The sequence below is a fragment of the Xiphophorus couchianus genome, chromosome 20 (genome assembly GCF_001444195.1).
Source record: "Xiphophorus couchianus chromosome 20, X_couchianus-1.0, whole genome shotgun sequence".
NCBI lineage: Eukaryota > Metazoa > Chordata > Actinopteri > Cyprinodontiformes > Poeciliidae > Xiphophorus > Xiphophorus couchianus.
In genome coordinates this window covers 8,872,871-8,895,689 of record NC_040247.1, presented here as the reverse complement: position 1 = coordinate 8,895,689, position 22,819 = coordinate 8,872,871, and the positions used below count along the sequence as shown (strand labels likewise).

At 36.8% G+C, this 22,819-nt stretch overlaps 2 protein-coding genes across 7 annotated transcripts; one reads left to right on the top strand and one right to left on the bottom strand.

The window, feature by feature from the left end:
• The first annotated feature begins 327 nt into the window (after nt 1–327).
• Nucleotides 328–18,299, top strand: cand2 (cullin-associated and neddylation-dissociated 2 (putative)). The gene is made up of 24 exons (XM_028004074.1): nt 328–528; nt 1,128–1,271; nt 1,689–1,843; nt 1,976–2,099; nt 2,432–2,489; nt 4,301–4,499; nt 5,372–5,477; nt 6,526–6,665; nt 6,965–7,275; nt 8,347–8,488; nt 8,679–8,797; nt 8,995–9,150; nt 9,690–9,911; nt 10,002–10,208; nt 10,802–10,989; nt 13,247–13,406; nt 13,683–13,823; nt 14,091–14,230; nt 14,345–14,520; nt 15,561–15,656; nt 17,068–17,237; nt 17,311–17,475; nt 17,628–17,735; nt 17,869–18,299. The coding sequence occupies exons 1-24, from the start codon at nt 461–463 to the stop codon at nt 18,097–18,099; spliced, it is 3,726 nt and encodes a 1,241-aa protein (XP_027859875.1). The 5' UTR covers nt 328–460; the 3' UTR covers nt 18,100–18,299.
• A 1,601-nt stretch (nt 18,300–19,900) lies between these two features.
• Nucleotides 19,901–22,581, bottom strand: LOC114135040 (uncharacterized). Of its 6 annotated transcripts, none has more exons than XR_003593526.1 (5): nt 22,025–22,581; nt 21,545–21,862; nt 20,596–21,474; nt 20,310–20,365; nt 19,901–20,210 (listed from the first exon to the last, which is right to left on the bottom strand). XR_003593526.1 is itself a non-coding variant. In XM_028001947.1 (3 exons), exons 1-3 carry the CDS (start codon nt 22,269–22,271, stop codon nt 21,122–21,124), a joined length of 918 nt encoding a protein of 305 aa, XP_027857748.1. In that variant the 5' UTR covers nt 22,272–22,581; the 3' UTR covers nt 19,901–21,121. The 6 variants fall into 6 exon arrangements, 1 of the variants encoding a protein (XP_027857748.1); XR_003593524.1 differs by having other exon boundaries at nt 19,901–20,365; nt 20,596–20,679; nt 20,781–21,474; XR_003593525.1 differs by having other exon boundaries at nt 20,310–21,474.
• Between the last annotated feature and the right edge of the window lie 238 nt (nt 22,582–22,819).

The following is a 22,819-nucleotide window of genomic DNA, read 5'->3' as shown; positions in this document are numbered from 1 at the left end:
CAATTTGATATGACTCCACGTCATTATTTTATTTTTTTTTTCATCATGAAAGTAGCAAGACATATGTGAAAATGTGAGAAGAAAGCACAGGTATTTCTCTTAAAATGTTGTGAGTAAAAGTAAAAAGTCACCAGAAAGATAAACACATAAGTAAAGTACAGATACCTGAAAAATCTATTCGACTATAGTAACTAGATACTACAATTCTTCTATTCTTGCACATGAAAGACTTAGGTGTGATACATTTTAAGTCCACATGGGGGCGACAAAAACCACTACACTCTGACTTATCGTCTATTTTTATCTTTGCCCACTAGGTGTCAGGTTCCACCGACCGTTTGCTCTCCCTTCAGCCCACCAGCCTCGCCATGTTGTCAGGGTAAATCTTTTGCTCCACTTTCACCGCTTTGCCACAGGTAATAAGTTCCATAGCTACGGTGTCAGCGGTTAGATTACCACCATGTCGAGTGTTTCGTACCACATCTCCAGCTTGTTGGAGAAAATGACATCAACTGACAAAGATTTCAGGTAAAGTAAGAGTTTGTCAGCACCCTCTGAAAGTGACATGACACATTTAGTCTGACTGATGTCATGGGAATGCCACCTCTTTCCAAAGTAAAACCTATTTGTTTGTGATTTTGTTTTCATATTTACCGACTCTATAAGTTGCTCACACAACTCATATTATTTACCAAGTCTCGTAATGCCGTTAGTTAACTAAATATAAGGGGGAAAAAACTTAAGGTTTTCCAGAAATGTTTAAAAAAGTCAAATCAAATACATAAAATACAGAACTGTCATGGTGGATATTTAATGGTAAAAAATAAAGGCTTTACTCCTTGTCTTTTATTGGCAAACTTGAAATGTTTGCTTTCAATTTAATCAGGGAAACAATATGGAACAAAACATTGCTAATAATTGATAACTTGTTAATATTGCTTCAAATGTGTTAGTCTTCTCTAAATACAGCATAGCTTTATCTTAGTCGGTTTACTCTCACTGGCATTTCACTGTATAATTCTTTCAATAAAATTTATGTCTTAATCTCCCTTTTAACAATACACAATCTCCCTTTTTGAACCTGTGTTTGAGTTTGTATTTGCTCTATGGTATGTTTGTGCAACCAGGTTTATGGCCACCAATGACCTGATGTTGGAACTGCAGAAAGACAGCATTAAACTGGATGAGGATAGTGAGAGAAAGGTGGTAAACATGCTGCTCAGACTGCTGGAGGACAAAAACGGAGAGGTGCAAAACCTGGCTGTAAAATGGTAAAACCTACAACAGATGTATTCCTCAAACGGTGTGGAATATGTTGAACAGTCATTCACTTAAACATAAACCAGTGCTTTCATACATCAGTTATATGAAATTCATTCACTATTTACTTACTGATGAAAAATATCCATTTACTAATATGACTTCTTTTGATGAATGTTTTCATTTTATTTGCATTTTAATTAACTTATTAAAAGTTAATTAAAATGTAAGTGATTTTTACTTACATTTTTACTTCACTTGGGTGTGAAGTAAAAATCACACCCAAAAACTGTTTATCTGGGATAGACAAACATGTATACTGGAAGTCTCTTTTAATTTCAATGGAACAATGAAATAAGATATAAATGTATATGTCTGCATTAAAAACAAACTTTTGTAAACTGAGGTACAATATTCTGGACTTTTAGTCTGGCCCCTCTGGTGAGTAAAGTGAAGGAGCCTCAGGTGGAGGTTATGGTGGACATACTCTGTACCAACATGACGTCAGATAAGGAGCAGCTGAGAGACATTTCCAGCATGGGACTGAAGGCCGTGATCGCTGAGCTGCCACTGTCTGCCTCAGGTGAGGGCTGGTTGGCTCTTCTGTACGCCAGAAGAGCCAATAAAGAGTTAAATTTTGAATGAATGTCCATGAGATTTGTGTTTTGATTTTAGGAATGATACCTCATCCTAAATTTCTCCGTGATGTTGGCAGGTTTGAGTCTCACAGCTAGTGTGTGTAAGAAGATTACCTCTCAGCTGATTGGTGCCCTGGGGAAACAAGAAGACGTGTCCGTTCAGTTAGAGGCTCTGGACATTCTGTGTGACATGTTAGGAAGGTAAATATAAGTCTCTTTTAAAAATCACACGAGGTGTTAATCAAATAAATGAGGTAGTATGTAAAAGGTTATTGAAAGTATGTTGCAACTGTTGAGGCAAAATATCATTAACTATAGTAAGACCACGTATGGGGCAAACAACTGCTTAAGGGTAATTATTCTTCAATTATAGGTCAGTGCATTAGCAGCACACACCTGCAAAGCACCTTGTCTGTATCTTAGATATATTTGATGCTATCAGAACAGAAATGGACAGACACAGATACAAACAGATAAACTAAAGTATTTTAAGCATTTGTTGTGTATTTTAAGCATTTTGTTTTCCCCTGCAGGCTGGGTGGCGCTCTGGTTGGTTTTCACAGCTCTCTCCTCTCCAGCCTGCTGCCTCAGGTAACAAACTGATGAAAACAAACTCTAATTGGAGTGTTATTTAAAAAACAACTTCTTAAAAAAGTACCACAAAACATCCATGCATAATAATATAATTAATTTTATGTAATCGACCATTCTGCAGTCTTTAACAAGTTTTCTGTAGGGATTGTCTTGTATTTAGCTCAAGACATTTTTTCATCAACTCTGGTCATTGTCCATGTCACTACTGAAGAAAAGCATGTTGCTACCACGACTGTATTTGACAGCATGTTGCTACCACGACTGTATTTGACAGTGTTTAGGGTAATGAGCAGAATTTATTTTCTCCCCACATAGCATTTTCTACAGAGGCCAAAAAGTTGACTTTGTTATTGTTTGACCAGAACAAATTTTTTTTTGTAATGTCTCATGCCATTCTTTCATATAGGTTAGATTTGTGGAAAATGTCTTTACAATTCAGAACACTGATAAATAGCAAAATTCTGGTTTACAGCTTTTTTGCCAGGCTTGTCGTTGGCCCATACTTGTTCTGTTTGAAAACTATCAATAAAACAGCGTTCTGTGTGATATGCAAAACTTGGGATATTATTTTATATTTTTGTCTTTATTTAAACCTCTGAAAATGTTTATCCTGACATTTCTAATGTGTTGCTTTGTCATAATGACGCTGTCAAAGCCTTTGCAAAACAGCTAGATTCATATTGGGATATATTGCAGACAGGAAGAATCTATTTTTACTAATTACGTCACTTCTGACAGCAGTTGGGTGGACTAGATGATATTTAAAGAGTAAACTGAAGCCTTGTAGAACATGTTTACATTTGTCTTGACACATTTCAATAATTTGTGGTAGAGTATGTCGTAAAATCTCAATTATATTATCATGACTGCAAACAATTTGCAAATTTGTGCAGGGGCTGAACTTGTTCACAGTAGTGCTGATTTAATTTAAACAAGCAAAAAGAAAATGTCTGATGCACAACAAAGGGACAACAAAAGTAAATATAAAACATGGAACTAATTAAATGCTGTGCATCAGAGCATTTGGAAACTGGGAAATAAGCCAGAAGAGTTTAACATTAAAGGCCATACTGTTCAAATAAAGAATGTAAGAGATCAAGTATGCTCTGAGGTTAGAGCTGGACTCCAACTTATGTCTTTTTTGAAATAGACAGTTTGAAATATCTTCTTGTTGCCTTAACACAATGTATGTGCCCTTTTGTATTTAAAACAAACAAAAAATACGTCGCACAACACTCCTCCACTTCTCTTTCTTTTGAGAGAAGAGTTTGTACAAGATCACTTGTACATACAAAAAGATCTCAGTAACTTTGAAACATTTTTGCAACAGGAGAGAGTCCCCAGTTGCCTTTTTACAACAACCCACACTGGAAATTGAAAATCTATCAGATAGTCTTTATCTCAGCATAAGATTGCGGTTTTTAGCATATTGTGTCTAAACAAAACTATTTGAAAGTCTATAAAAACACATTGGATGGTGTATTACACTTTTGTCTTGGAGTACATGTAACTCAAGTGCTAAGGGGAGAAGGTTCACTGAATTTAATGTTGCAACCTCAGGTGCTGAACAAACTGATTAATATTTTTTATTTAAAATTAGCTTGTACTCCAGTACACTAAATATATATCTCAAATACAGATGTAAATAAAGTGTTCTGTGAGTAGTGGCCGTTCATAATATGGACCATAAGTAAGGTTGTTTGCTGCTGAAACTGGGAAGACTACTTTATAGCCATTTTGAAGGCTTTATCTTGAAATCAATCTTTCTTTGTCTGTTCAGCTGTTTATTCTTTACCTTCATCATCCAGCTTACCAGCTCCAGAATGGCGGTGAGGAAGCGTTCCATCTTGGCTCTCGGCCAGTTGGTGCCCTGCTGTAGCCCCGCCCTCTTCTCTCAGCTGACTGAACACCTGTTGAAAGAACTGGCAAAGAACCCGCAAACATCACTGATGAGAACATACATCCAGTGCTTGGCAGCTGTTAGTCGGCAAGGCGGCCATCGAGTTGGTGAGAAATTTTCTCTTTTCTCAGGGTACAATTAGATTTTTTTAATGAAATTTTATAATGGGTATGTTTCAAATGTGTTAACATCATATTTATAACAGTATGTTCCTATAAAATCTAATAGAAATGAAATAATGATGACATCTAATTTTCTGACTCCGTTTTAGCACTTTTAGTTTTTTTGGCTTAGGTATACATATTTGTCCTTTTGAATGAGTTCTAGCCTCTTTGGTGTTCCTCTCTCTCTATACCCAATGTCATCCAAAAAAAAAAACCACGCTTTTTTCACATTTATTCATTGAAATGGATGTATAGACATTGTTTCCCATATTCAAAAGTGTAGCTTATCTAGCAAGTAGTTATGCGTGTTCAGCCAATTACATTTACACATCCACAATGTGTAATTAAAAAAGTCCATATCACTCACAGGTATAACACTATGGTTGCACAAAACAAAGAAATTAATCATTTGTAGCTCTGGCAGCCTTTACTATTCAAAAATAGCTAATTGTCGAAAACCGTCCCTAAAATGTTGCAATGAAAGTTCAATGCAAGTTCTATGGTGTATAATGGTTCTATAGTGTGTGAATTTAATGAAAGCAATGGAAGTTCAATGCAAGTTCTATGGTGTATAATGGTTCCATAGTGTATGAACTTCATGAAAGCATTGAAAGTTCAATGCAAGTTCTATGGTGTTCTACGATGCTATGGTTTGCAAACTTATACTTGCTCTCATTGCAACCATAACTTTTGTGGTTGCTGCAACAGGTTTGTATTTTCATAACAAACATTTTATAGACTGGTATAACTGTTTAAATTGAAGTGATGTGTCACAATTTATTGTAACTTTAGATTTCTTTCCTGTTTTTCTGCAGGAGAGCATTTAGAGAAACTGATCCCAATGGTGGTGAAGTTTACCAGTGTGGAGGACGATGAGCTGAGGGAGTATTGCTTCCAGGCCTTTGAAGCCTTTATACGAAGGTACAAACAAACACGTTGCTTCCTTCACTTCAGGAAAACATTATATTGAATTTCTCCCATTTCCTGTCCATTCATTAATGCTCCTCATCAGACATTCACCCCACCCTAACCCCAAACCACTGGACAGGTTAATTATCTGGGGAAATTTAGACAATCTCACCACGAACAGAATAAATTACACACAGAGTCACAAACAAACAAACTGGCTGATAATGTGAAGCCTGTATGTGCACCTCAGTGCACCACAGGTTAGAAAAGTAACCTGATCACCTGTTTAGAAGAAGATGCATTCTTTGGCTCTCATCAAAAACGCTTTTGGTTGGGTCACAGTTTTAGGTGTTTGTTGGTAAAAGTTCTTTATAACAATCACATGAATTTTATTGAACATTTTTCATTCACTTGTTTACATTGAATTGTTTGAGCTTGCATTTTTTGTTTGCCTTATCCTTCCGTTTTAATTACAGCTAACTGTCAAACACTGTGATATCTGTAAACAGGTGTTATTCAGAAAGATGTTCCGGAAAAATGTCCTCCGTGCATTAGTTCATTGCCCTCATTTAAGAAATAGTTATATGCTTAAATACAACATAGTTCAAAAATATGACAATAGTATTGTATGAATAATAATATCACCAACAAGTTTTCTTTCAGGGTTGCTCTGTTTTTGGCTACATCTTTCCTCCTGTCACTTTTGCTCAGCTTCCCTTTTCTTGTTGAAAAACAGCATCTCCAGAACATGATGCTGCCACCGCCATCTTTTACAATGGGGTTGATATGTTAAGGGTGATGTGTTATATTAAGTAAAAGTGCTATTATTCTTTGAAAAGATCGTGCTTTGAGAGTTGAGCTGTAATAAATTCAAATAAAACAAATAACACTGTTTACTGGGATTTAGAGGACATAACTGGAAACTGAAATGTATAAATTTAGCCAAGAAGGTCTAAACTTCAAAGTAACCTGTTGATAAGGATAAAGATGCAAATAATTCTATTTTGCTGCTCTTTATTGTGTACTTTTGTCTAGTACTCACATTGTGTTTGTTCACTAGATGTCCAAAGGAGATGTCACCTCATGTTGCCACGGTGACTAAGCTCTGTCTGAAGTTCATGACCTTTGACCCTAACTACAACTATGATGACAACGAGGAAGATGAAGACAGCATGGACATAGAGGATGGAGCTGATGAAGGTTTGTTATCAGGTTTTTATCTGCTGTTTTTCTTGAGCAGAACATTAAGATTTAAAAAATATCAAAATCTGATATTCACCAACATAAATTAATGAATTGTGTTTCTTATGTCAAAATTAAAAAAATGAAGATTCTGACTTGGGTCTTCAAAAAAGAGAAAAATCTGAGTTTTAATCAAAAGTTAAAATGTCCAAAACTTCAGTTCTCAGTTTAACCACTGTCAAAACATCATATTTGAAATAAATTTGAATAAATCTTGATGATTCTCTGAAGGAGTATCCTGGTTTTACTTCTCACAGAATCAGATGATGAGTACAGTGATGACGACGACATGAGCTGGAAGGTTCGCCGCTCCGCCATCAAGTGTCTGGAGGCGTTGATCTGCACGAGGAGAGACCTTCTCCTCTCCTTTTACTCCTCCATCTGCCCGGCTCTGCTGGCCCGATTCAAGGAGCGCGAGGAGAACGTGAAGGCTGACGTTTTTGCTGCTTTTTCCACTCTCCTGAGGCAAACACGAGGCGGTTCAAGTCATCACAGCCTCATTACGGCCAGTTCAGAGCCAGGAACGAGCCAGGAAGAAGAACCAACGGTCGCTTTGCTGAAAAAAGAGGTGCTGAAAACAGATGTTAATACCTGAGGACAGAAGAAAAAATTAAGCCTCCAAAACTGAATCTTTTATTATTGCATGAAACATTGTTAAAATTGAAATTCCCATACTTTTATTGAAATTTGGACACAGCTTTAATTTTTTTAAAATTGAGATCCACAAATGTATTCCTTCTTTATGTGAACAGTGGGCAAGAATGTTTTTCTTCCCCACTGTTTTATACCATCCTCATTTGGTGTGTTTGATGCAGAAAAGCTCAAACTTAAAATTATCTGATCAAATCACACTGTTCTAGTTACAAGCTTAGTAATACTTAGAAAATCACACATGGTTACAGTTGTGACGGTAAGGCAAAAAAAAGACTTCCTTGGAAACACTGGTTGCACATAGATAGTGTTTAATGGTTGCTATAGGGACTTTGTTGACTTTAATGCTCTGCTGCTGATAGGATAATCTTGGATAGCTGATAATTGATAGTTCCAGTTGTTTCACATTTATTCGATTATTACCCTGAATGTGGATATGAATGAGTTAATATCCACATTATAAGCTAAATATAGCTACATCTTCCTGTAGCTATTTTTAGATTTATGGAGTTTAGCAAATATCTACTGTACATGAACAGCGTGTTGTTGTTTTAAATTTGTTTTGTATTGTGAAAAATGGAAAAATAAAAGAAGTCTATGTGATGCCCAAAGGAAATAGAAAGACATGTTTGAAGGCAATGCAGTGAACTTAAAGTGTAAAGTAGAAATTATTTTTTTTAGCCATGTGTATTATTTAGGAAATGTAAAGCACACAGTGACTGTTGAAAACAACTTTTTACTAGCATGGGATTTCTATCCCTGATGAATAATTTGATTTCAAAGTGTTATATTTTTAATATTTTAGATTGACATTATGCTACTGCACATCCTTACCAGGGGTGTCACTAAATGAGGTCAACAAGTGCTGTATTTTAGAAACAAAAAAAAACATTTTACACTTCTTGTCAAGAAAGGAAACCCGTGTCTTTGCAAATGGGCTCCTGTTTTGAGATATTCATGTTTAATATGTGTCTTCATCTCCGTTCAGGTGCCGGTGATTGTGAAGGCTCTCCATAAACAGTTAAAGGAGAAGAGTCTTAAATCTCGACAGGGCTGCTTCTGTCTTCTCACAGAGCTAGCCTACACAGTACCTGGAGCCTTGGAAGAGCATATACCCGTCCTTATACCTGGTACACATACAGTACATTGTGACATTGACCCATTATCTTTATTAATGTGGTATAAATCTCAAATTTATTCAAGGTCAGCTTTTTTTTCTTTTTCAGTTTTTCACACTGAAACTATCTCTTAGTCCTTCTCTTTAATTTACTTTCCTTTGCTTTCTTTTTTTCTTAATTCCTGATTTTTTTCTTCTTCCAGGCATTGTCTTTTCCCTGACTGATAAATCCACCTCCTCCACCATGAGGATTGATGCTCTTTCGTTCTTCCACGTTCTTCTCATCTCTCACCATCCTCAAGCATTTCAGCCACACATGCAGGTTGTTCAAACCTCCTTTAATGCTTTGCGCTGAAGACTTTAAACTAAAACAGTGGACATGCATTTTGTGGGAAGTGATAAAGTTTGGCCAGAACAATCTCAGTTATCTCGGTGTTGTCTTGGAAATCACCTTGAACCATTAACGGGTGTCTGGGCGTCTCAACGTTTTCATAGTTATCCTCTCTTTCGCTCCTGCAGACACTACTGCCGGCCATCCTAACATGCGTTGAGGACACTTTCTATAAGATCACCTCGGAGGCGCTGCTGGTCACTCAGCAGTTAATCAAAGTGATGAGGCCACAGGGGCAGACAACCACATCCTTAGGTTTTGACCCAAAGCCTTTCATTCAGGAGGTATATCCTTTTTTTTAAATGTTATACTCAGTGTACATTGTTGGAGTTGGAATTTTTTTTTTGGTTTATTTTAGGAGAGGAAAACCAGCTTCAGTTTACCAAAAATACTGTTTAGTCTACTTTAAAGATATAATACTTAAGATATAAAAATAATTTGATTTATGTACAGCAAACATTTAAATATTTTTTGCTTGTCCTGCTTGTAGGAATCTGCCATGCTTCTGTGTTTTACCTTTAAACACAGGGAAATCTAAAATGCTTACATAAATAAGTTGGGAAAGCTGTGTTATTTGTGTTGAGTAAAAAATAGGTTTCTGCTTCCTCCAGAATATCAAAGAAACATTTATCCTTGCTTTGTCTCATTTCACTGATTATTTTCTTTCACTGGATAAGCTTGTTGTTGTTTACATTGTTTTGTTCTAATTTATTATTTGTTCCTGTTTTGGTTCTTTTGTTTATTTGCTTTTGGTTAGCAGTTGTTTCGCTCCAGATGTGTTTTATTTTGTCACCTGTTCTTTATTAAATCTTCTTTCCTCCAGGTGTTTTCAGTAACAATGAAGAGGCTCAAAGCAACAGACATTGACCAGGAAGTGAAAGAGAGAGCTATTTCCTGTATGGGTCACATGGTGTGTCATCTTGGCGACCTCTTGGGGACGGAGCTGCAGGGAGTCTTGGGGATCTTTTTGGACAGATTGAAAAATGAGATAACAAGACTGACAGCAGTGAAGACCCTCACCCTGATCTCTGCATCTCCACTAAAGGTTCAGTAGGAAACTTTTTCTTAATGAATTTACAAAAATAAAACTTGACTTTCTTTTAAAATATGAAAGCAACATTCCTCGCTCCTCCAGATTGACATGACATCCATCCTGCCGGAGGCTTTGTCAGTGTTAGGTTCTTTCTTGCGGAAAAACCAGCGAACTCTGAAGCTCAGCACGTTGGCGTGTCTCACAGCGCTAGTTACCCATCATGCTGCCAGCATCAAGCCAGCTGCTCTGGAGCCTGTGTTAAGTGAGATTCCTCCTCTGGTGGATGAGAGCGACATGCATGTATCACAGGTACTCACACCGACAATGCTCTTTCTAAAACCAGATATTTTTTTTCCATCTGTAAAACACTAAAATCTTTGCATCACTTGTCACTGAACATTTTTGAGATTAATTTGTCACAGTGAAAATACACCAATCAGACATAGCATTATGGCCACCTGTTTAACAGTTCGTTGCTGCCAAAACAGCCATGAACCATTTAGAAACAGACTTCAGCACAATACTAAAGGTTTACTTTTGTGTATTAGCAGCTTTAAGTCCTGCAAGTTGCAAAGTAGGAACTGCTTGAATCAGACTTGCTTGTTCACTACTGTTGAATTCTTGAACCACACTGATAGATAAATTTTTACTAGGTTGTGTTTATATCAACTATAAAACTAATTTTAATTTATGACTCTGCATCTTGGTGACACCATGATGATAGTGGAGAGTCGTTGCCTTCCTAGTTAATTTTCACTGTAAAACCTACAAACCTAAACCTACTGCCAACTACAGAAAGTAAAATCAGGATTTGAACCATAAAGCATGACTTTAGGCCAAACTTCTGGTGCTGTTTTTTGCTGTTAAAATGCTTTATGTACTTTATGCGTTCCTCTGTTTAGGTGTCCATTACCTTGTTAACTTGCATGGCCAAAACCTGCCCCTCCTCTCTGGCTAAAATCAGCTCATCTGTGCTGTCTGGAGTCTTTAAGCTCGTCCACTCCCCATTGCTGCAGGGTGGAGCACTTCTGGCTATCCTGGACTTCCTCCAAGCCCTGGTGGTGAGCAAGTCTATAAACCTGGGCTACAGGTAAGCTGGTGAGCTCAACTGTCCCAACATCTAGAAAACTAAGAGTGCCATACTCGGGTCAAAACAGATTGATGGCAAAGTCGTTCAGGACCAATAACTGGTAATAGTTTGCAACCAATGAGATGTTGACCAACAAAGGTTAAAAATTGCAGATAAGAATCAGGTAATTTTAGAGCTGACGTTGCAAATGGATATATCTTTTTGCCAGCTCTATAAAATTACAATCATGCAAAAATTTGGTGTTTCCCTCAGGCTTGTAAACAGCTGTTATTTCATCAGGGAATGAGAAAACCTTCCAAAACCTACAATGTCAAACTCTCCTTTGCTGATTAGAAGCTATTATATTATATTACAGAAAATAAAAACAGTGAAACTTGATCAGAGCTCCCCTCACGTCACCGGTCCAGATTAAATCACGTCTCCAGTGTGTGGACATCACTCTTGAGTCACAACTGAGTCAGGCCCGCTTTGTTATTCTACGAAATCAATAATGATGTGATTACTGTTTTCAAGGGGAACTCCACAAATTATGTTGATAAAGATCACTTCGCTAATCACAGGCAGTAATACTGAGTCTGGTAAAATTGACGTATAATGCCTTCTGTGGCTCTCCAGGAACTTTGTCAAAATTAAGGTTGTCCCAAGCTGACGTATGGAGAACATTAACCAGTGCCAAAACTGATAAATGACCTGACTATAAAATATCCTACACTTAAACTTACCTCAATTGTTGGCCTTATGTGGTGGCAAGGAAAACTGATCTGCTGGTTGGAGGGTTCCAGCTTCTCTTGGGGGACATTTTCAGTGACATAAGGATGGCATGTCAGATGCAATTAGGCTCTGAAGACTTCTGTAAAACTTGTGTGTTAATCAGTGGCTCTGTTATGACAGGACAGCAACAGTCTCTGTTTGTGCAACACAAAAAGGTGGAACGTATTTCCTCCCAATGACATCAACCTACTCCAGATAAAAAGATAAAAATGCTCTCATCTGTAGCGACAAGATGCAAGAAGAGGACCAGGTTGAGGAATTTTGATTCCAGCTTTCCATGCTTCTGAAATATATGTAACCAACTCAAGCAATATGCATTGCTTTAGACTATAATGAAAGTATTCTGACATTAACATCTAAATTAACTACACTCACGTTGAAAAGTAAGAACGCCCACTTTAAAGCTTTCCCATATGATCGACTCAATGACTACAAAGTTACCCATTTCCTAATTTTTTCCAAGGTCTGTTTCTGTTACAAAATAGGAGAAACGTTTCAAAGCAAATGACATCAAATAGAAGTTAAATATTTCAAACTTGCTTTTTTTTTTTTTAAACGTACAACAAAAAAGAAAACAGTAAGGGGAAAGGATAGGATGGACAGGTGATAGGCTCCACCCCCTGGATGAACAGAGGAAGTCATGATTGGATAGATACTTGTGTCATCAGCCATCACCCGCAAGCGCCATGCTTTATGTGGTTGTGGTGCTGATATGCTATGCAGGCTCTTCATGCACCATGCAGTTGTTCATTATGGACAAGGACACTGTTCTTGTAATCTTGGGATTCTTTCAGATGCAACTTTGCAAACTAAAGTTGGAGTGCTATTATGTTTTGAAACCAAAAATGCTTTTCCATCACAACCTGCACATGTTTAGCCTTTTTCCCATTTGTACTGTAATTAACTTTAAAATTTAATATTATTTTGGCCTGTTGAGTCTTGGGCTTTTGGGTTTATTTACTAAAATAAACCCAAAAGCTTATTTGGGTTTATTTCAACACATAAAATAAACCCAAAGTTTATCTGAAGTTGCCACTCTTGGGAAGACTTTTATGCTGAATGATGGATGTACAGAATGTGCTTCAGATAACTGATTTCCCAAAACTGCTGCTTTTTAGAGGTGTTGATGATCAACATCTGAAGGCTACCTTTCCTGTTCATTACAAAGAAAGCAGCAAGGACATCCTGTGGTTTGAACTCATACTTTTTTGTGTATTTGAAGTCAGATTCACATCATTTTAGATTCTGTGAAAAACCCAATCATTTTGTTGTGCCCCTAAGAAATAAAACCTTAGAACTGCAAAAGTGTCTACTTTTTTTTACAATGACTGTTAATACCACATAATATAGATTATGTTTCATTTAGCAGCGTTATTGCACTGTGTAGTGATTTGTGATGTATCAACACTTGTACATAAGGACAGACATCTAATCATACTTTTTCTTTCTTCTTCTTTTTACTTCTATATTTTACTCTCTTCTTCAGTCAGTTGCTGAAGTCTCTTATGGAGCCATTTCAAAGCTCCAAGTCCTCTGCGGACGTCCTGCACAGACAGTCCTACCGCTCTGTGGCTCGCTGTGTGGCTGCTCTGTCCTCTGCTTCTCCAAAAGAGATGCCTGGCACTGTGACCAGCCTCATACAGCAGGTGTGTGACTCTTCTTTTTAGTTATATCGAAAAAGTTTTTCTCAAGATATTAGATACTATTTGTTCTAGTCTGTCTCATAAAATCCCAGTGAAATCCTCAGACACTTGTGGTTGTAATGTGTCAAATAAAAATGGATATCTTACTAATACCTTCTACAGTATTAACACTGCCCCTTTCTTATTATTTTTGTGAAACATGGTACCACTGATTCTTAACGATGTAATCCTCGGTGTTTGTCTCACTTCTCACTAAAGCTCACTTCTCTCTTCCCTCAGGTGAAGAACTCCAGCTCCCCAGAGTCGGCTCGGGTGCTGTCTCTGTTGTGTCTGGGGGAGGTGGGGAGGAGCGGCGGTCTGGCAGGGAGTAAGGAGGTTCAGGGAGTCATCTTGGAGGCCTTCTCTTCAACCAACGAGGAGGTAGGACACAAATAATAAAAAATATAAGCTTGATAGCTCTTCCAAACCGGCATAAAGCAAAAGAACAGGAAAAACAAAAAAATATTTCACAGTCATTGGATTGAGGTTGAGCTCACATATTCAGTGAAAACACTGAATAAAAAAAAAAATTCCCATTGAGCAACTTCATCTCTGTTTCTTCTTAAAGCCACAGCTTGTTGTTGTAAAAATATGCCAACACAGATTATCTTCACAGTCATTCAGGCATCATCCCTTCTGTGTTCCCAGATAAAAACAGCGGCATCCTGCGCTTTAGGAGGCATGGCGGTCGGCAGCCTAAATGAGTTTCTGCCCTTCATGTTGAAGGAGATCTCAGCTCAACCACGAAGACAATACCTGCTGCTTCACTCCCTCAAAGAGGTCATCAGGTGGGTGTTCATATATATATACTTTATGTCAAAGGTTTTATAAGCCAAGCAAGTTTTGTCCCTTGAGGCCTTGAGGTATCTCTGTTGAAGCTTTTTCTCTCTTTCTCTGCTCAGCGCATGTCCAGCCTCCAGTCTCTCACCTCATGTGGAGTCGATCTGGGCTTTGCTGTTTCAGCACTGTGAGAGTCAGGAGGAGGGGACCAGGAACCTAGTGGCTGAATGTTTGGGAAAACTGACCTTTGTCAACCCTGCACAACTTCTGCCCAGACTAAAACAACAACTTAAAGCTGGTACAGTGGGGGCAAAGTTCTTTTTTTCTCTCCCTAGCTCATCATGTTGGATCTTTTTTGACCTATAAAATTTAGACATTTAGACACCTCACTAGCAGCATTTCCACTCCCCACTTGACATTTTGAAAATAAATTAGTTTAATGGGAACATGTCAATTAAAAAGTTTTTTGATAAAAAGTTTTGCTGCCAGGATGAGGTGTTTTTTTTTTATATGTACTGATATTGGTTTGTTTCACAAAACTGTAAATCAAATACTTTTTTCGCATCACACAGGTCACATGATCATCAACTTGTGTTATTTCTCTTATTTTATGGAAAAAATGCAATTGTGAAATTGATAGCAAAGTATCAACAAAGTTTTGCACACATTTTTAATGGAAATGCAATTAGTGTGAATCATAAAGAGCTCTACCCATTTATAGAATAGAAAGATAAAGAGGATGAAATTATCACTTTTCAAGAATCTGAAGTGGTGTTTTTGTTCTTTAATAGCTGCACTAATGAAATAATTATCAAGAAACATATCAGTCCAATATATCCTAGCTGAATGATAAAGGTTATAATGCTTTCTCCCACAGTTAAAACCAGAGCAAAAATCTCTTTATAAATAAAAGGTAATCATCTTGGTATCACTTATTAATAAAACATAATCAAAGCACATTTCAAATGGCCAATGGAGACACAAAGTGTTTTATGGAATTTAGGTACAATAAAAACAAAGTTTATTCATGTTGCAAGCCATTTATTCTTTCCTGAGTATAACCAAACCAGCTTTATTTTTATCTCTCTGCAATGTCCATGGCAACTGGGACACACATTTCTCTTAATCTATTTTTCCTGAAGTGTTTCTGTGCTCATATCAGCAAAACCATGGAGTTTAAACTCAGTTCTTTTAGTTCAGATCCCAGAAATGTAATATTAAAAATGGATTACTTTAAATTCTCATTTGTAGAATTATTTTTGGTAACTTGTAGAACTTGATCCACCTCATAAAATAGAATCAAGTTTTAACACTCTACTCATGCCTGTTGTCTTACAGGTTCTCCTCTGACTCGCAGCACGGTGGTGACAGCTGTAAAGTTCACCATTGTTGACCATCCAGCTCCCATAGACTCACTGCTGAAAGACAGCATCGGTAAAACAGCATTAGCAGTAAATCTTTACTCTCAGTAAAGATATTCAATATAAATTCTACAACAATGTTTTACTGGCTATATAATTGCTCATAAAAACGTTTGTGAATGGGCTTAAGATAATCAAACCTCAACATTCCTGGGAAACGTCAAATTCAGTGCACCATGTTCTCACTCAGAACAGCCTCAGTTATTTTCCAATGAGCCATAGTTTCTGGTGATATAACTTTATGTCATTTGAGTATCTGATTCAGAAGTACTCAAACTAGGATTGGGTACATTAAACAGGCCCGATGGGCACAAAGAAAACAAGACATACTGCTGCTTTGAGTATATACTGTGATGAGTATATGCTTACTGAAGCCTCAGGCTACTGAGGTAGTTGTCTGTTGTCACAACCCATACACAATTTGTTTTAATTCGCAGATGATTTTCCAAGTAAATATTTCAGTAAATCTCAACTTTCTTTTAGTTTTAGCCACCAAAGTGGTGAACTCAGCTACCATGATGTTTCTGTATTAGCATTCATTAGCATCATACTTTGCAAAAAATATTTATAGTCCTTCAACTTTTTTTTACATTTGTTGTGTTGTAATTACAAACGTCAATGTATTTACCTAGCTTTCACGTAAAAGACCAATACAAAGTTGTGGATTTTACTAAGTAGGAAGAATTACAACAGCATTATAACCTCACCAGGAACCATGTTTCCTGGTGAGGGTGTTGTGTTTAGGATTATAGGTAATGTCTTCATTTTGACCCACATGTAACATTTTGCATGAAAGCCAATAAGATCCACATTTACTGTTTCCTTTTTGCTACTTGTGGCAAGCTGCAGCAGGAAATTCTTATCTTTTTTAAACAGTGACCACCTTCCTGCCACATTAACACAAAGATCATATTTAGTGTATGACTAATAGTGGCTCTGACTTGTCTGATGCATTCGTTGGTCTTTTTGATAGTGCATGTTTGCCTATGTTCTTTACCAGACCTTAAAAGGCGAGTAGGGAACAGCTGCATTTATGCTGAGGTTAAATTACTCTGGTGGATTTTATGTACTAAGTTTGTAACTTCTAAAGGTAGTTGGTGGTGCTTCATACCTTTAGGCCAAGTTGGATAAATACAAATGTATGCATAGATTTTTTTCTTTTCACAAACTTTTAAAATTGTGTGCTGTTTTTCTCCAACTTTACAATATGCAATACTATTATTTGGTCTGTCCCATGAATTTCTAATGAGACACATTAATGTTTGTGAATCTACTGTGACAAAAAGAGTATAGAAAAATAGATTATTTTAAATTTGAAAACCTAAACCATTCTTTAGTATATTAGCAGCTTTTTGCCATATTTGTTGAGGGTTCCACACTTTGTTAATGGTGATACAAAGATATTCTTTCTTTTACTCTGATAGGTGATTTTCTGAAGACCCTGCAGGACAGTGACATCAACGTGCGCCGTGTCGCCTTGGTTATGTTTAACTCTGCTGCTCATAACAAACCATCTCTGGTCCAAGGCCTTCTGGGAACAATCCTGCCTCACCTTTACAAGGAAACCCAGATCAGGAAGGACCTCATAAGGGAGGTGTGCTAGCTGATGGACACTCTGCAAATAATGATAATCTGTGCAAATGTAATGCTTTGCATGTGTGCTGCAGGTGGAGATGGGACCCTTCAAACACACGGTGGATGATGGTTTGGATGTGCGTAAAGCAGCATTTGAGTGTATGTACACTCTGCTGGACAGCTGCCTAGAGGGGCTGGATGTCCTGCAGTTTCTGGATCATGTGGAGGAAGGACTTAAAGACCACTATGATATCAGGGTGAGCAGGAATATTATTTGAAAATGAAATAATTGCATCAAATAAATGTCAAGCTTGCTTCATGGAATGTAAGAAAACATCAATTCAGCTTTCTGGACCGTTAAAGAACAAACCACCTTTTTTCTATCACTTCTGTTTATTCTGGGCTGTAGATGTTGACCTTTTTGATGTTGGCCAGACTGGTTTCTTTGTGTCCTGCTGGTGTTCTCCAAAGACTAGACCGACTGGTGGAACCTCTTAAAGCCACCTGCACCACCAAAGTACTGAAACATTTTGAAATTATTACTGAAATAATGAAATATGAGGCATTTGACCCAGTTTATTGACCTGAAGCTTAACTAGATAGCCCACCAAACATGAGTTACACTCTGTGGCATCTCCTACAATCTACAGGTAAAGGCCGGCTCTGTAAAACAGGAGTTTGAGAAGCAGGAGGAACTGCGGCGCTCAGCCATGCGCGCTGTCGCCGCCCTGCTGGCTGTGCCAGAGGTGGAGAGAAGTCCCAGCATGGCTGAATTTGCCAACCAGATTAGATCCAACGCTGACATGGCGTCCATCTACCAGAGTGTCCAGGGAGGGGAGGCAGGGGGCTTATGCCCCACAGAGAGCATGGATATGAGCTAAGCACTCCTTAAGTGTCTTAGAAGAGAAAATAGTTTCAGTTTTTTTTTGTTTTTTGGGGTTTTTTTTGTATTTTTAGAGCGTCAGGCCAATGTTTGATCTAACATTTGATGCTTTGTTTATTGTGTGAATTTTTTTTTCTGCCTTGTTGGATCTTATTAATTACATCCTGTCAGTGTGTTCTGAATAAATATTGAAATATATTCTTCTGAAAATAGTGCTTTTTCCACATTAAGTTAAAATGATAAACTCTGCCATTCAGACATTTTAAACTGAGTTAAATATGTTTTCACTAAGCCTCACTATAGAAGTGCCATTTTACAAAGAGCAAACATCTTACAAAGAATATAATTATAATTTTATTAGACAGAAAATACGCCAGTTTGAACTCTATGACCTGGAGAGAATGCTGCATTGTCATTGAAACAAATGAAACTCGTCCTAATGTCCTCTTCTCTTGAATGTGTTTGTAGATGCACCTGGGCTTCAGAAAAGTTTTATTTTTATTTTTAAAAAGTTACAATTAGAAAGTGGCCAAGACAAAAATTGTTTTATTAAATCCAACCTTGTGGTGATGTCATATCTATCCTGGCATCCTTTGACAGTTCTTTGGTCTTGCCAATCGTGGAGGATTGATTTGAGTGTCACTATGTGGCAAGCATTTAATAAATTAGGGCCAGAAATTCTTGTGTTTGAATAGTTCCTGAATCCAGTATTTTCCACCCTTTTATGAAAGACAGGCAGACATCTGAAGGTTTGGACTGATTTTAATTATAACAGTACCAGTCTTGGTTTACTATAGGGGGGCAGAAACTGCAGTAGGGGATTATTGAATCTATTAGCATACTTGAAGCAGAGCAAGATTCCTGAGATGACAAACAAAGTTAGCTGATCTTGCAAACCTGACAAATAGTAGACTTGAGTTTTACTTATAGCTGGTGGCCAGTGGAAAACTGTTAGGCAAACTGGTGAGATGTGGTTGGAGGAACCAGCCTTATTATAAGCTGTATCTTGACATTTGATGGGCAATAGGTGCTTCGGGTCAGCATGAAGCGCAGACTGGTGATGCCTCCTCACACCACAGAAGGAAAAAAGGAAAAACACACCGAGGAGGAAAAGGGAACAAATGAATCTGATGCCCTAACACACCCAATTTCATCTTTCCTGTAATCATGACAATTTTTATTAAATTAAGGTATAACTGTTCAGTGTAGAGATGTGACTTTTTCATCTTTAACATAAAGAAGGACTTTATGCAAAAAATAAATAAAAGAAGCAAATCAGATAAATATATTTCAATCAGTAATAAAAAAGCAATGTACTATACATACTGATGTATTGTGGAGCCAAGATTTTTTTTTTTTTTTCATTAAACCAGGAAGTAATAGAACTAAATATAAGCAGTCCTATGATTATAATTGTATAAAAATACACTAAGCAGTTGTAAAAAGAAGCTGGAAATAACTTCCAGTTGAAGCAAAATATCTTCAATTAGCTGAATCTTAAATGAGCAAGTTATAAACATCAGAACACATAAATGTACAATGCCAAATTAGATCTCGATTGATTCAACATCTTCCTGGTCAGAAAAAAAAGTTAAGGGGTGAAACACACACATATCTATCTATCTATCTATCTATCTATCTATCTATCTATCTATCTATCTATCTATCTATCTGTCTGTCTGTCTGTCTGTCTGTCTGTCTGTCTGTCTGTCTGTCTGTCTGTCTGTCTGTCTGCCTGTCTGTCTGTCTGTCTGTCTGTCTGTCTGTCTGTCTATAATAATATATATCACTATATATACTGTATATTATTTTTATTTATTTATTTTTTATTTATTTATTTATTTTTCATTTTGCATTTGTCTTCTTAACTGCTGAGTAAAGGGGTTGGTCTGTAGATCTGGATGGCTGATCAGTTGGGAAGATTGAGCTTCAGCTGCACAAAGTAGAGGTGGGTTAAAGGGGCAGAACTTCTGTGTCAGCCTTATTCTCTTAAGTCCTTTGAAAGCTGACAATAGAGTACGGCAGCAGGGCTGGCTCATTTGTAGGAGTGTTGGCATAGGTAGGAATCACCAGTGTCTTATGCTCTGTCACTTCTTCATAGAAATGCTCCTAACAGAGAAATAATATAAATCTGGTTACTGGCATAACAAAATCTATGTGTTGGTGCAACAACACTTTAACACAGAAAGTGTAGAATTTAAAACTAACCTCTGTTGGATGATATTCTGCTTCGCTGCGGCCTGTGTTTTTTGTATTTGAATCTCCTTTTCAAAAAAAGAAGAGTACAAAAAATTAAATAAATGAGAACACAGAAAACTATTATCTAAGAATCTTTCTTTTTAGAAGAAACAATTTAATGTCTGATAAATCAGCAAAAATGGTCTTCCTATTGTGGCTCTTTAGATTTAATCTACACATGTAAAGTGTAAGAATGTGGTTTTATATAATAATATTGCTTGTGTTCTGTTGTTCAAATAAATATGAACATGCTTACGTTTGTATATAATGATCAAAGTTGTTGTCCAAAGCAGAAGTATCACCACAACTGTACCAGTGATCAGAAATTTCTTTATGTCACCTACAATGTACAGACACAGTCTTGTTTCAAGCACTCGTCAACACAGAGAAATTAATTGATTATTAAGCAGTTTAAAAACAAAAAATACAGTAGTCTCTTACCAAATGTATTTGCAGGTAAAGTTGCCGAGTTATCTAAGCGAGAATGATGTGTGGGATAACAAAAAATGCAATATTAGTTTTAATTAACAGCAAACCATAATCAGCAAATGAAAATAAATAAATGTTTGACATGCATTAATCTCATACTAATGAATTACAGATAAAAATATTTTCTATAATACTCAAATATATGGGAATGCACAAACAGACTTGTGGGTCAGTGTTAGACGTATTACCAATAAAAGTAGGTAATCTAGGAATGTCTAGGAGTGTCTGGTGTCTTAATTCCATGTCTGAAAATGCTCACCACTTTACTTACTGCTCTGGTTTCTGCATATTTGTCAAACTACACCTAAGCTGTCAGAATCAGGGTAGGAACAAAATGACTCACCTACTTTCAAGGCTAACTTGTGAATAAATATTTTGCTGTTGTCCTTGTTGGCTCCACACCAGTAAGTTCCAGAGTCAGCTACTGTTACATTTCTCACTTCTATGGTGATGGTGTTGTTTATTTTGTTGTCCTTCATCATAAACCTCCTACTCATGTTGTTTGTGGTGCTTCCAACATCCCGACATTCATCTTGATTTTCTCCCTTACAGATACATTTTGTCAGGTTAGAGAAATTGCTTCCGTATTTGCAATAATATTTTAAATCTTGTCCTGGAGTTCTCAATCTTGGGAACATCGTGATATCTGTGGAAAATAAGTGTTGTTTTAGCCTTGTTCAATAATTAGTGAAAAAACAAATATGTAACTCACTTACTTTTAACCTCCAGCTGTATTTTTGAGATTCCAGCTTGGTAACTGCCATTGCTTTCTATCACTCCACACCAATAAACACCAGCATCGTTTAAGGACACAGGACTAATTGACAAATTGAAGTCACTGCTGGTATGAGTCAGGGTGAATCTTCCTGTTGAATTTTTAGATGATTTTGTTGTTAAGATACTCTTACAAGTAAAGTTGTTTTCTTTGCAGATGAACTTGGTCTTGGACAGATACATATGTGGATAATCACATTTGATGGTCGTTTTAGCTGTTCGGTAAGCAGTTTGATTGAGTGTCTTGCAGTGTGTTTTTTCTGTAAATAGAACAAACCTCAATAAATATGTGAAAAGTTCCTGCTGATTTATGATGTGACAGAGAGTTAATTACTTTTGGAAAATTATATCTGCCTACATGGCAGTGTAAGATGTTTTTACTTTTTTTACTCTGGTACTCACTCCAACGGAATGCCACTTACCAACAATCTTTACTTCACTCTTTTTTGCGTTTTCATCACAATTAAATCCATACGTTCCATTGTCCTTGGAGTTAAAAGGCCATACCTTTAGTCTAAGATATTTTTCCAATGTATCATGGTAAAAAAAATATTTGCCACTTTTTTCCCATTTGTCTGTCTGATTGACCTGTATGGTTTTAGTTGGTAAAATTACTTTGAGTTTATCATATTTTCGTTCATCACAAGGGTATTTCCATGTCATTTCCATCCATCCTTCCAGACATATTTTTATCTCTGTTGAGGCCTCAGTTCCTGTAGAAGAAAGAGTAAGTTTATGTGACTCCAGTTATCTACGAAACACAGAGAACTATTTCAAACCAGCTCCCGGTGTTAAAGCTGCAGTATGTAACTATTAAAAAATATATTGTTTTATATATTTGTTGAAAATATCACAATGTTGTGACAGTATTGTATGAAACAGATAACCAGTGGAAAAAGATTGAGCTCAGCATGACAGTTTTGACAAATATGCACAAAAATCTTATTCTTTATAAAAGTCACATACTGCAGCTTTAATAATGTTAAATTAGTACGTAATTACATGGCAAATATTGGTCCGCTCAGTCTAAATTAAAGCTTATATGCAACACTTTTCAGGGCTTTTGTAATTTGTTGAAACACAAAATTAATACATAAAACAATAGCAGTACAAACCCTATGCAAAATGATAATTCTGGCCTTTTCCATGCACACATTTTCAGTTTGCAAGGAGCCATGCATTTCTGTAATCTTTGGAAATGAACTGTTTGCAGATGA

Bases quoted from the DNA above. Each gene is read 5' to 3' on its own strand.
- LOC114135040 (XM_028001947.1), bottom strand. From the start codon at position 22,271: ATGGAAATGACATGGAAATACCCTTGTGATGAACGAAAATATGATAAA. The intron at 21,863-22,024 runs GTAAGTGGCATT...TTCTATTTACAG, and splicing joins GAGTGAAGTAAAGATTGTTG to AAAAAACACACTGCAAGACA. The intron at 21,475-21,544 runs GTAAGTGAGTTA...TATTTTCCACAG, and splicing joins AATACAGCTGGAGGTTAAAA to ATATCACGATGTTCCCAAGA.
- cand2 (XM_028004074.1), top strand. From the start codon at position 461: ATGTCGAGTGTTTCGTACCACATCTCCAGCTTGTTGGAGAAAATGACA. The intron at 5,478-6,525 runs GTACAAACAAAC...TTTGTTCACTAG, and splicing joins TTTGAAGCCTTTATACGAAG to ATGTCCAAAGGAGATGTCAC. The intron at 10,209-10,801 runs GTACTCACACCG...TCCTCTGTTTAG, and splicing joins GCGACATGCATGTATCACAG to GTGTCCATTACCTTGTTAAC.